Source organism: Scomber scombrus, chromosome 19 (assembly GCF_963691925.1).
Source record: "Scomber scombrus chromosome 19, fScoSco1.1, whole genome shotgun sequence".
Lineage (NCBI taxonomy): Eukaryota > Metazoa > Chordata > Actinopteri > Scombriformes > Scombridae > Scomber > Scomber scombrus.
Genome location: NC_084988.1, coordinates 18,577,517 through 18,590,457, shown reverse-complemented (window position 1 = coordinate 18,590,457; position 12,941 = coordinate 18,577,517). Strand labels below are relative to the sequence as shown.

General features: G+C 39.7%; 1 protein-coding gene across 2 annotated transcripts; it reads left to right on the top strand.

The window, feature by feature from the left end:
* Window positions 1-4,126: 4,126 nt before the first annotated feature.
* On the top strand, window positions 4,127-12,811 carry ipcef1 (interaction protein for cytohesin exchange factors 1). Of its 2 annotated transcripts, none has more exons than XM_062440277.1 (11): window positions 4,127-4,150; window positions 5,946-5,999; window positions 6,505-6,544; window positions 7,078-7,247; window positions 8,516-8,589; window positions 8,798-8,869; window positions 8,983-9,047; window positions 9,761-9,885; window positions 10,071-10,401; window positions 10,915-11,105; window positions 11,266-12,811. In XM_062440277.1, exons 2-11 carry the CDS (start codon window positions 5,976-5,978, stop codon window positions 11,464-11,466), a joined length of 1,293 nt encoding a protein of 430 aa, XP_062296261.1. In that variant the 5' UTR covers window positions 4,127-4,150; window positions 5,946-5,975; the 3' UTR covers window positions 11,467-12,811. The 2 variants fall into 2 exon arrangements, with proteins under 2 accessions (XP_062296261.1, XP_062296260.1); XM_062440276.1 differs by lacking the exon at window positions 4,127-4,150 and adding an exon at window positions 5,052-5,138.
* Window positions 12,812-12,941: the final 130 nt, after the last annotated feature.

The following is a 12,941-nucleotide window of genomic DNA, read 5'->3' as shown; positions in this document are numbered from 1 at the left end:
TTTGTTGCACGCTCAATCAAAACACATTAATCACATTTAGAATTTATAGATAGACGCTATAGTAAATCTTGCAGATAAGCAGTTGACTCAACGTTGGTGGGGGTTTATGAACATGTGACATTGATGCAGGCAGTAGAAATTGATTGACACCAGATTTAATCAAGTGTCATCTTAATTTGGCCATGTTAATCCATAGAAATGACAAAGCATAAAATGTGACGGTGCATCAATTTCATTTCCGTGTCACTTATCAAAACCATCAATTTGGTTATAAAGTGGGGGCCATTTGAGTGGAAGGGGAGAGCAGACGCATTTGGAGTTGGAACACACCTCCAAATCATCAGTATCTCCTCAGCAAACTAGTAAATTGAAGGAGACAAAGACGTGGAAAATTTATGGATGACAAGAGGAGGAGACCAAAAAAATGTCAGCAATCAAAAAGACAGGAAAAACGAGTCAGAGACAATTTCATACCCTGAAATTGCAGGGTGAGGCCCTGCTGAGGTAAATTGAGTATTTTCAGCATTGGGAACACGCTTCTTGTCTACCCATGTTGCTGTGGCTGGTTGCCAAATGTATTATCAGAACCACTGGCACATCCATCAAATGCCAACCCTTAAACAGTCTCCGTGGGATCTGTTTTGTTCAGGCCAAATCAAAGTGAGCTGGATTGGAGCATAGATAAAGATAATGAGTGGTTACGAATAAGCTGGGGAGCAATAAGTATGTGTTGGAAATTTTCATTGAGACACTTACGTCTGATCTTAAGTATGACGGTTAGCTAAAGCTTCTTTAGACAAGACAACTTCACTGAAAAGCCATTGCAGTGCTCTCAAGCGTCTGGTAAATCCTCCCATCTTCTCTTTGTTCTTACAGGTATAACCAGCCACGTATACGATCCTGGTCCTTTTCTCAAGCAGTAAGTATTTTGTGCCAGTTTGTCTGAACACCATCAGTTTCACTAACTCAAAAAAATGTTGTGTATGTTGTCATAAAGTATGTGAGAGCATCTGTGGGAGTGAATGAGTCCGCAGCGCAATGTGAAGAATGCTACCGGCCTCAGTCTTGGCAGGAGGAGGTGTACCTGAGAATGTCAACTACATAGCCATTACATTATACACACAGATAAGACAACATACTGTACATAGACACTTTCTCTTTATCACAAACAAACCACCAGTATACAAATATGCAGGATGCAAATCATGCGAGTCATGTGAAGAGTCTTTAGTGAGGATTAGGCCTCTTACCAGTGTGAATCAACACTATGAAACTTCCTTTTTAGCCATGCTAGCAGTGTTGCTTTAGGGATAGTAATGTCGGTCTGTAATACTATAGCCCAAACTGAAATATCTCAACAACTACTGGACTGATTGTCATGAAATGTTGTACAAACATCCATGATCCCCAGAGGATGAAGCTTACAAACTTTAGTGATCCCCTTACTTTTTTGCTTTTGAGTGAAATATCTAAACAACTATTGGATTGATTTCCATTAACTTTAGCACATATTTCCATGGTGCCTAAGGAGGAATCCTAAAGACTTTCATGATCCCTTTCACTTTTCCTTATCTGCTGAAATGTCTCAACATCTACTGCTGGTATTGACTCAATATAGTCCAGACAGTCATGCTTCCCAGAGAACAAATCCTACTGACATTGATGATCCCTTGAATTTTCCTAATGCCACCAACATTTGGGGTTTGAGTGGTCATGTTGGCATTCATATCATGTAAACTAATATTCAACATTCAATTCATAACATTTTTATTTGCCTACAATTTCAGTTTATGATCAAACACCTATAAATCTCTTGACATTCCCATTAGCCCCAGTTTACTTTGTGTTTAGTGCTCATTAGAAATTATTAGCATACTAACTAAACAAAGACTGATGAAATGGTAACAGTCATACCTACTAAAAATGTTCGTACTGTGAGCATTGTCATTGTAAGGATGTAGCATCTACGTACCGTCTCACAAAAGAGGAGACTGAGAGGAGACTCAGCCTTGTTCCTCTCAGGATGTGCTACTAGTGTAAATTGATTTAGCATCTATTGGCTGTGGCAGATGTGGACATGGAATGACCACAGGGGCACCACAGGGAATCACCACATACAGACAATATACCACAGTACCATGAGTTACTGTCAGTCCCTCAGTGGCACATACCACTAATGCACCTCCATGGCAGTCAGATGAATTAGGCACATAGTCACTAGTGGCATGTGAGCAAATCACATTTGTACAGATTTATAGTTCAGTGGTGACTTGTTGTTGCACCAAACAAGGAAACCTTGACCCTGCTGTCAGCCTTTATATAGGATAGGAGTGGGAATACAGAGATGAATGCAGGACTTTACTGCTTTTGTTCTCATCATTGGCTGCTCTTTGAATTATTTGTGTGTTTACCTGCAGATTCCATCAACAGATACATCTGCTGCACAGAAGAAAAGAGATTTATTTCATACCAAATCCTCATTAGCTGTTATTTTACTCAACATTTAAAGACTATAATGACTAAGTAAGCCCATGCAATTAGATCTAACCTGGAGTTAGTGCCAGGACAACTGGGCAAGAGCTTGCAGGGGGACACCAAACTGAGCAACCATGAATCTGATATCATTTCCAGCCCTGTGCCCTTCCCCCTTTACACAGTGAGAGATTCCCCTGCTGAATAATAGCCACTCTGTTTGCCCCTTCTCTCATTTCTCTCCTTCACACATACACACACACTATGTTTCTGGGTGGGAGGGGGTGGTGGTGGGGCATGAGCTAAGTGCCGTGACAATTCTCAGCATGGATCTTGATGGGAGATTGAGTGCTACAATGGTGTGACCAATGTGCATTCCTGTGAATCCTTCAGGCCTTTGACATGAGTCGCAGGCATATTACCTCACTTCCACCAAAACACAGCTTCAGCAAAATGCCCCTTTAAATCACCCTAAAGTGGCGTGCTGAGGTTTTTTTCCCCCTCATGAAAGAAATAAGAGGAGTTTGAATTGTGTTTAAACGGTTTAATTCAACACATTTAATTGAAATGTTAAGGGGCAAAGCTTCTGGGGTTGCGTTGGAGGGGTGTTAGAGGTACAACAAGGAAGTTACTTGATATGGATGAGAAATGTAGGGTCACAAATGGGAGGCGAAGAGGAAGCTATAGTGTGAGAATGTGGGAGATATAAAGGGACGGGGTCTTCATAGTCACTTCAAATCACACTGCAGAATAATAGTGAGTGGAAGAAAGAAAAGGCCCCTGTCTATTTAAGTAGAAATGAAATGGAGACTATAATAACGCAGGACTCAGGAATGTGTCTGCTGGTTTACTGCCATCCCGGCACAGACGGACTAAGGCCAGAACATCCAAGCCTCTGCATAGATACAGCTTGAGCAGGGATGTTATGGCTACAAACCCAGCTCCCCACCAAGACAGTGAAGGGTGTTGATAGTCAGGCCACGGCCTCCCAGAGCCACGAGGGGACTCTGTAACATGAAACACTCATGTATCTCCTTCTTTTTAGCAAACGTTGGTGTATTTTGTGAACTTGTTGCAGAACAAGAATAAAAACAAACTGCTTTGTAGCACTCAGGGTCCTGGCAGTCTTTGCATGTTAGTGCTTTGTGGAAGTTACTCTGTGAATGGCACACTAACAGGTATTTGAGGACAATAATAGAGGTTGTAGGCTATAATTGTAAACCTTTATAATATTTGCTATAACAAGTAGGATCAGCCGTATGTCACTTAAAAAAACAGTAAAAAAGTGAAAACCCGATGACATGTCCTACCTGAATCTTCTAACTGTAGCTTAGTGGTGAATGTTGGCTTATCGTGCTGATACGCAGCGACGCCTAGTGGTGCATACGTGGTAACTTCCTTATAGAAACTACCAATTTCGGATGAATTTAATGAAATAAAGTGTTATTTTTTAATTCACTAATGTCCTCAAATGCATTTAACGACATATTGCGCAAGCGCAATTGGCGTCACTTCAGTGTGAATGTATTTAAAGTGAGAGGTAACACCCAAAGAGGTCCTGATTTTACCTGAAACCAGCACATCCTCTTTGTCTCCGTTCGACATGCTCGCCAAAGTTTGGTCAGACTTTGAGCAGAGGTTTCGGACTAAACTGCTTTTGTTGAGGTTGTGGTGGCAGGTATAGTATTTATTTAATAATTAAAGTTGCCTGAAACCAATTAACTTGTCAACAGTTTACAGTTTGGGCTTGCTGTCTTTTGTCATTAAGTCTGGCCGGATGTATTTATAAGGGTTAGAAAAGAAGACATTCAAAATGTGATTGTGTGTGTAAATTATAGTGTTGGTATTTTGTAGAAATATGTTTTGTTAATGTGTTTTAGGTTTGTAAAAAGTGTATTTTAAGGTTGTGAAACACATTGATGGTTACTTTTTTTTTTTTGCTGTGTTGATTAGTATTTCTTTGTTTGATTTTTATTTTTTATTTAAATAGATTTCAAGCCTTATTTCACATTTTTATATGAAGCAGTTATTACGCCCAAAATGTAACATTGACAGCAACATTGTTATGCCATAGAGTTACTCTGATTGTGTCTTTGAAGAGGTTAAAAAAAGGGGCGAAACAGCAGCAGATAGTGGGGATGTGGTATGTGGTTGGCAGATTGAGGTGCCACTCAGTTGACGTGACTGAAGCCAGGACAATATAAATTCATTCATCTCTTGTTACTGCTCACTACAATCAAATCATATATTTAAATCATGACTTCAGCATCAGCTTATTCATTTGTTCAGGGTAGATCTGAGAACTAAAATTACATTCAACCTTTTACATTGCGAAAAAAGATAACAGGAAGTTGCTCTTACTAAGCTCTCACACACTGTCGAGCATGTGCTGTGGTTTATGTGGTGATCATCATCGCTCCCACTGTAAGTCAGTTAACTCAAGCACCCGGAAAATGAGATATGATGCATGTGTGTTGTGCAAGACACACACACACACACACACACACACACACACACACACACACACACACACACACACACAGTTTTGGGTTAGATAACAGTTGTTTCAGATGCTTTGCTGTCATTGTGAGAGACTTCGGAGTCACAAAGGACACTGATACTTAGGTGATTGCGCTCAAAGTGAAGAAGAAGTTTTAGACTACGAGGTAGGAGTCTGCTTCACTTCTTTTAATGCTCTTGCTGGGGATGTTTGTAGGTTGAGGTTGTGGTCGGTGAGTGAATATGAACTGCAGCTGGACTTCAACAGGGTACCCTGAGAGCCTCTGATCTCAAGGCAGTGAGTTTTGGGGTGATTGTTTAAAGTAATAGGTAGTTATGATTCTCAATCTTGTTAAATCATAACCAGATCTTTGCTCTATTGTAGCTCAAAAGGCTTTTTAATTGTGCAAGGTTACATGTTTTGTATTGTGTGTTTGTTGTCTAATCTATCTATGTCTCTCAGGCAGCTTTGTCACCTCGAGAATAAGGAACTAAAGTAGGCTGAGGAAGTTGGTCAATAATGGCAGCTAGGATTTCTCAATATCTTTCACATCACTGTTCATTTATGTTGATGAACTGTAGAAAATGTTTCACTTGGAGCTTGCCTTTGCTTAAAAAAAAGCAATAACCATTTTTTGAGGTGTCTTATGCTGAATGAAACTGCTGACAGTGAGCTTTGTGACACTAGAGCTGTGAGTCTGTTCATGAGCAGTAACTAATGTTATTTTTTATGACTCCATAGGACAAATTCTTATTTTCGACTCACTTTCAAATCGCTTTAATATATATTGCTTTGGTTTTCTCTGCAAAAAGAGACACCTTCAGAAACAATTTCTTTGGTATCTGTCCATGACGTCACTTCCTCTTGCCACGAAATGAAGAGATTACTCATTTTCTGCCCATGTTTCTGTGGGTTGTAATATTGTCAACCCACACGCATCTCGATAAGTTGTCCTTTTTGTTTCCTTCAACAGGCTGCCTTCCCCATATCTGTGCCCCCTTCTATGGCTGCTGATGACTACAACCCTGTAAGTTCTCATTTGTGTGTGTGTTTAACCATGACTTTCTGCTTTCTACTAATGAAATAGAATCTCTTCCCCAGCTCTCCTTTTAGTGATCGTGTTACTTCTGCTTCTCCTATTTTACGATGACAAAGTCAAACATTTATAGTGTCAGGCGGGGTTTACATACAACCAGGTGGATACCTGGCTATCATTTAGTTAAGTTATTTGTCTTTGTCACGAGGGCGTAAAAAGAGTTGAGAGCAAAAGAAACCAAAGAACAAAGAGAGACAAAGCACAAGACAGAAAAGCAAGTCACAGATGAGGATGTTGGAGAAGGGTTGCACGCGTGTGTGTGTGTGTAGAAATAGAACAGCAGGGAGAAAATGCATGTGACACTTGGTGCTAGAAACAGGATGTTCCAGACAGCCTCTTCTTCTCAGCTGCGGGGTCTAAGATTGTTATTGTGCTCCTTTCTCCTCCTGCCTCTGCCTCTCTGACCTCACGTTCTCCTCCACTCTGTCATCCAAAGGTCTCCCTCCGACACAAATCCAAGAAGAAGAGTCGAGGAGGTAAGTTGTCACCCTTTGATCACTTTGTCACTGTGCAAGCCCTCAACTGTAATTTGGACCCACTGTGGGCGTGTGTCAAGTGGCAGCACAATTAGTGTGTACAGAGGGGCTTTTAGACAATGCTTAGTTACTTTCACTTCACTTCAGTTGAAGCTCCCCGCAGCAGTTTCTTGGATTCTTCAGAGAAGCAAAGTTCAGATTTTTCATGTTAATATTTTATTGCTTGCTGATTCATAACAGGAACAGGTAGGCAGAATTAAGCATGGGGAAAATTGTTTCTGGATGCTGTGCAGGTTTTCTCAGTGTTATTTTTAGGGTTGATTTGGTTTTTAAGTGCACCGACCTATTTAGACTCAAAATGGAAGTCTTTTGGCTTTCACGGGTTCTGTTGGCATAGCAATTTTAGACTGTGCAACTTTGACTGACTTCTTGGTTCCTCTAATGCTGCACTTGTCTGTTCTGTGCCTTCGCTTCTCTGTGGACAAAGGGGGTTAGGTCTCAGTGCATTAAATGTACACGTTCTTTGCGCACAGGCAATGGCACGATGAGCAGAAGACGAGTCTCGGTCAAAGAGCTGGGTAAGCCAGACCACCAGGGCTGGCTGTACAGGAAGAAAGAGAGTAAAGGCTTCTTAGGGATCAAATGGAAGAAGTACTGGTTCGTGCTGAAGAGGACCTCACTCTACTGGTACGCAAACCAGCTGGTGAGTATCAGTTTTCATCAGGAGATTCACTTATGACATACACATGTTCAACCAGTGTTTGGGTCATGTGTGATGGTTGTCACAAGCCGTCACAGTTCAGAGAATCTAGCTGCAGTTCTTCAAACCCATAATTACACAACAAAAGTTTCTGTTTCGCACAACCCCCACCGCCCTCTCTCTCTGTCTGTCATACCATCTCACATTCAAATTGCTTTCCTGGCATTAGCACGTTATATAAACCATATTGCATGTGGGAATATAAACAAGTTACTACAAAGTATATTACAATGATGCAAAACAAACCATCACATTGAATAATTTAAAAAAACAATATATGTGATGAGATGGAATGTAAGAATTGAATGTAATGGTGAGAAATAGAGAGGAAAGTAAATGCATGTTGACCCATTGATAGAAACTGCAGACATGTTTCTCTGTGTCAGTCTGAAAGGGTTATAACTCCCTTCTGCTGACTGATTGATGTAGCTTGCTGTTATACTTGCTGTTGGAAGAAAAATCTAAATGAAAATCAGCAGACAGTTTGTCATGATTAATTTCATATACGTGTGTGTGTGTGTGTGTGTGTGTATGTATATATATATATATATATATATATATATATGTATGTATGTATGTATGTATATGTATGTATGTATGTATGTATGTATATATATGTATGTGTATATGTATATATCAAATCTCTTTTGAAGTGCTGCAGTGATTCACGTGCCACATTCAGCAAAAAGACAATTTTTATAGCCCACTTCCTTCCATTGCAATTACTTCTAATATAATTTAAGTTGTAGTACTTCCTGAGAAAGCAACAACTATACAATACAATGTAATCTTGTGGCATTTATCTTTTTTTTTTTTTTAAAACACATTTTACACTTGAGACACAGATGCGGTATGAAGCACCAGGGGCTGCAACCTTGTCAATGACTCATACTTGATTCTGCCACAGCTGTCTCCCTGCCAGTCTGTCACTGCAGGAACCGCTGAGCAGTGTAACTCTGTTTCCTGAATCTGATTGTGTCACTAATGGCTCTTTAGGACCTTTTATACACACATACGTAACTGACTGACATGTTTGATTTACTGGCAATATGAATTCAATGAGTTTACCCAGTATTTACTGTATGTCACCATAACATGGCTGGAGAAAATAGAAGAAGTAGCTGGCTGCAATGAAAAGGCAGGTGTCGTTGTCAGGAAGTGGTTTGAAATCATTTTAACGCTCGCTGTTGTTCAATCTTGCTTTGTTGCAGGCGGAAAAAGCCGAGGGATACATTGACCTCACCAACTTCATGATCGACAGAGCCATAGAGTGCAAGAAGAAACAGTAAGCTCATAATTATTATATACACTGTTTCTGGTTTATCTCAATCAGATAGCTTTTATAAGCCACCAATCACCAGTGGTTTCAATTAAATAGGTACCTAAATCTCTGTCTATATATGACTTTAATGACATAAAAGGTGTTCCCATGCTCAATGATAGGAACTGCTGATCCCGTCATAACTGCTCTCCATTTATTTTTCCTTATCCAGTGCGTTCAAAGCCTGCCACCCACAAGTCATGATGTTTTATTTTGCTGCTGAGAGCCATGAGGAGATGAACTTGTAAGTCACATGAAACACAACAGACAGTGTATATACAGTATTTCTCTCAGGGTGTTTTTGGAACCACCCTATGTGGTTAGAAATGTTGAGTTGAATATTTCCCTTTTTTTCAGATGGTTGAATAAGCTCGGGCTAGCCTCCATTCAGTATGAGCCGGCAGAACGAAACACTGCAGCCGGTGAGTCTATGTCCGTTGGGAAAAGGGAGGTTCTGTTTGCTTATGGCTTCAGAGACCTAGGTGCTGATTTATAGTTTGAGTACACATGGCAAGTTTTCACTTATTAAGTCTCAAATTACCACCACTGACGTACACATTCTATGTATTCTTTCTACTCTTTATATCATCTTATGATAATTAATATCATCAAGTGGGTTTTATTTTCCATCTGAAACACATTTTCATGTTATAATGTTCATTGCATGTCTTTTTATATGTGAAGCACCTGGTGCATGTCATTTTTATATGTGAAGCACCTGGTGCATGTCATTTTTATATGTGAAGCACCTGGTGCATGTCATTTCTTTAGTTATAAAGCACTTTAAGCTGCAAAATTTTGTATGAAAGGTGCCACACAAATGAAGTTATTAGCACCCATGACAGAATATTTTGGCTACCTGTCACTTTTATTGAAACTTCTGCTTCCAAGATGTCACCTTGCTTTTAGCTTGACCTAAATGCTTTTGGTTTTAGAAAAGATTTTATGAGAGCTCTGGGAATTTTTCCAGCCCAAAGCATCATATACAAGTGAATGTACCATCAACATCAATACATTTGATCTAAAAACATGTATCACTTAACAACATTTCTGATTGTTGGCGTTATTTAAGAGCTAAAGTTGGATTCTAGCTGTATGTGTCATGAATTGTGACTTTTTATGCATGTGTGTTCAGAGTGTTATAGTGAAGCCAGCGACCATGAAGAAGCTGAAAGCACAGAGATCCCACCTCCGCCCTACTCTGAACAGACCCTGCAGGGCTCCGTGGTTGCGTCTGGTCCACCTGGTAGCACCCATCAGGTCAGTCATGTTTCTGGTTACAATGAGTCAACACTGAACCATTGGTTACACTATGCAGGAGGCTGCCTTTCTCTGAATATTGTAGCTACTAAATGATTGTGTGATATTGATAATGATAATGTGTTACTTTCTGTCTAGCTGGAATTACCACAGTATTGCACCTGACTGAAGTTTTTGTCTTTCAGGGCACCCTTCCTCCACCATACTCCTCCACAGTCCCCAGTGAAGCTAACGGCTCGCTATCTTCGCCCGTCAGTACGATGACGTCGCAGAGCTCGGCCTCCTCGCTCACCAAGCACCGGCAGTCCTGGTTGGATCTGGTCTCCCAGGCATCTCCTCCCACCGGGGAAACAGCAGTGGTGTGCTCAGTCCAGGTACACTCACATCAACCTCCGCCAGAGGAGGTGGAAGAGGAGGTGTTGGCAATCTCAGCTCCCCAGGACTCTCAAGAAACGGGGTCTAATGAAGACAGCCCAGCTGCTGCACAGAGGAATGTTCCAGGTGCTGAAGATGAAGGTGAGACTTCATTTGACCCAATTAGTTGAGGTTTAAGGAACGTTCATGTTTACAAACTGACTGTCGTATCATTCAACTTTTGGGATTGCATTCAGCAAACTAAGTGAGTAAGTTCAAGTTTGAGCACAGTTTCACTTTGAGTAAAGATGTCTGTAGTCAATAGCATTTCCAGTTAAAAGAAAAACATGCTAGACAAGATTTCCTGTTTGTCACATCTCACAAAAACAGGTCTCCGAAATACAGCACAGTTCATTTTTATTTTTTCAATCAATTAATTAATTGTTTAAACTAATTTGCCAATTGTGAGTTCCTAGAAGCCAAGGTGAACTGTCAAATCCTCAAATATAGGGAGCTTAAATATAAGTAGGTTATCAAAATTGTTGTTAACTCTACATAACTCTATTTATGATTTGAGAACCTTTCAGACCTGCAGAATGTGCAGTGCAATATTTGTAAAACCTTAGAGAAGCATGCATGTGGTGATAATACAATATACCTGTACCTTTATTGCAGGGTATCACGGGAACAGCTCAGATGAGATGGAGAAGCTGTATATCCATCTGAAAGAGGCCAGCCTCTCACCGATAGGAGACCGTAAACCATCCACAAAAAGGGAATTCAGGGCCTCCTTTGTCAAACGCTGTAAAAACCAGACTGTCAATGATAAACTGCACCATATCAGGACACTCAACAGCACATTGAAGGTATGTTTTTCTGTTTTCATGAAGTCTCTTTTGCACTACCTTCATTTAAAAACAAGGATTTCTATTCTATAGTACAAATTCACAGAAAAAGAAGCATTTTGTGCCATTATTTAATTTCCCCCCATTTTTTTTGTTGTGGTTATTTTCTTTTCTGACCCAGTCAAAAGAGGCGGACCTACAGGCAATAGAGCAGGTGCTGTCGGACCCGGGGCTTACGTCACTCAAATTCAGAGAATGGAAAGAGGCCAATGTGCCCTTGGTGCAGGAGATCTGTGTCAAAAGTGGCCAGCAGGTGGCATCAGAGGCCACAAAACCTGCAGCATCAGTCATTGCTGCTCCAGTGGTGGAGACCAGTTTATAATGACTCAGAGGACTTCACATTCAAACTTTGAATATACACAAACACTGCTGTCAACTTTTATTGCGACTACTGTGCCATATTAGTGGACATAAAGTGCTGTTCAACAAGTAAATGGATCTATGAAGAAGAGTGTTTTTTTTTCATTCCTAAATGGGATCAGTGCAGACATATGATTAACAGGCCACATTAAAATGTGAAATGTGTCTTAGTATTACTTTTACGGTTTGATTTGTAAGATTAGCACATTTTACAAATGACTGTTTTATGTTGTAATTCTGTGAGCCTGTGTATCATTTGTTTTAATATTCAGAATGGTGGAGTACGTTGAAATAACGGATACATTCTTTTTTTGCATGGAAAAACTTGTTTTTACAGTATGTTTTATCTGTTTTTATTTGATAATTAGTGAACAAGTTTTTACCTGTCTTGAATATCTTATTGGTGCCATGCACCATCACTTTCTGTTACACATGTTTTACAGCATCTGTTGTGAATCATTGGTGTGTTGTTCAGGCAAGGAATGACATGGTCATATTTATCATGTAGACTTTTCCTGAATGAAAACTGCAACCTACATTAACAGAGTAAATGTGCATCATAAAACATGTCAGACTTTCTTCTTAAAAGTAAAAGAGGGTTTTTGATGGGTTGAAGTAACATTACAAATCCTTTTTACTGCAGTGTAAGACATTTTGATATGGCAATTTTGAAAACCGTTCTACTATATCAAATGATCACCTCATTTTGAGTATGAAAGGCTGTTCTCCAAAACAAATTTAAAATGAATTCCAACCCAAATGCAAAATGCTGTGCAGTTTTTTTTAGTATAAACATTGGCAGTAACAAACAACGTATCATAGTCAGCAATAGAAATAAAGACTTAATCACTAACTAATATAGACTTAAATGGTTTACACAGTATATTGGAACTGATGCAGGATGTAGAAGCACAGGATGTATAATGGACAATTCTCAGGAAAAAAAACTTGGATATTGTTCCTTAAGTCCCCCTGCATTTTTACAAAGAAGCCCCACAGACCCAAACACTGTAATAGTTACACATCAACAGATGATCAAGGTCATCCACTTACAGAAATCGGGCATTATGTGACAGAGAGCTACAAGTTTAAGAAGCTCAGGCCAAGCAGAGGCCACTGATTGGCGGGGCCCAAACAAGCTACAGGCACAAAGATGTGTTTTTGTTTTTTTTCTAAACATTGTGCTTGTTAAAACATTAACTATGTAAATAGTTGTACATGAATGTGTGATGTAAAAATGTTATTTGATCTCAATTGTGGTCTGAAAGTCAGTGTGCTTGTAAACAGGGAAATAAAGTATTATCTTGAGACTGAATATTTTCTCTCAGTATTTAGATTGTGCGATATGATTTATACAGTAGCCTACTTGAACACAGAAAAAGCAGAAACCCTCTGAGCCAAGATTAATAAGTTATATTAGAAAATGGTATAAGAGGA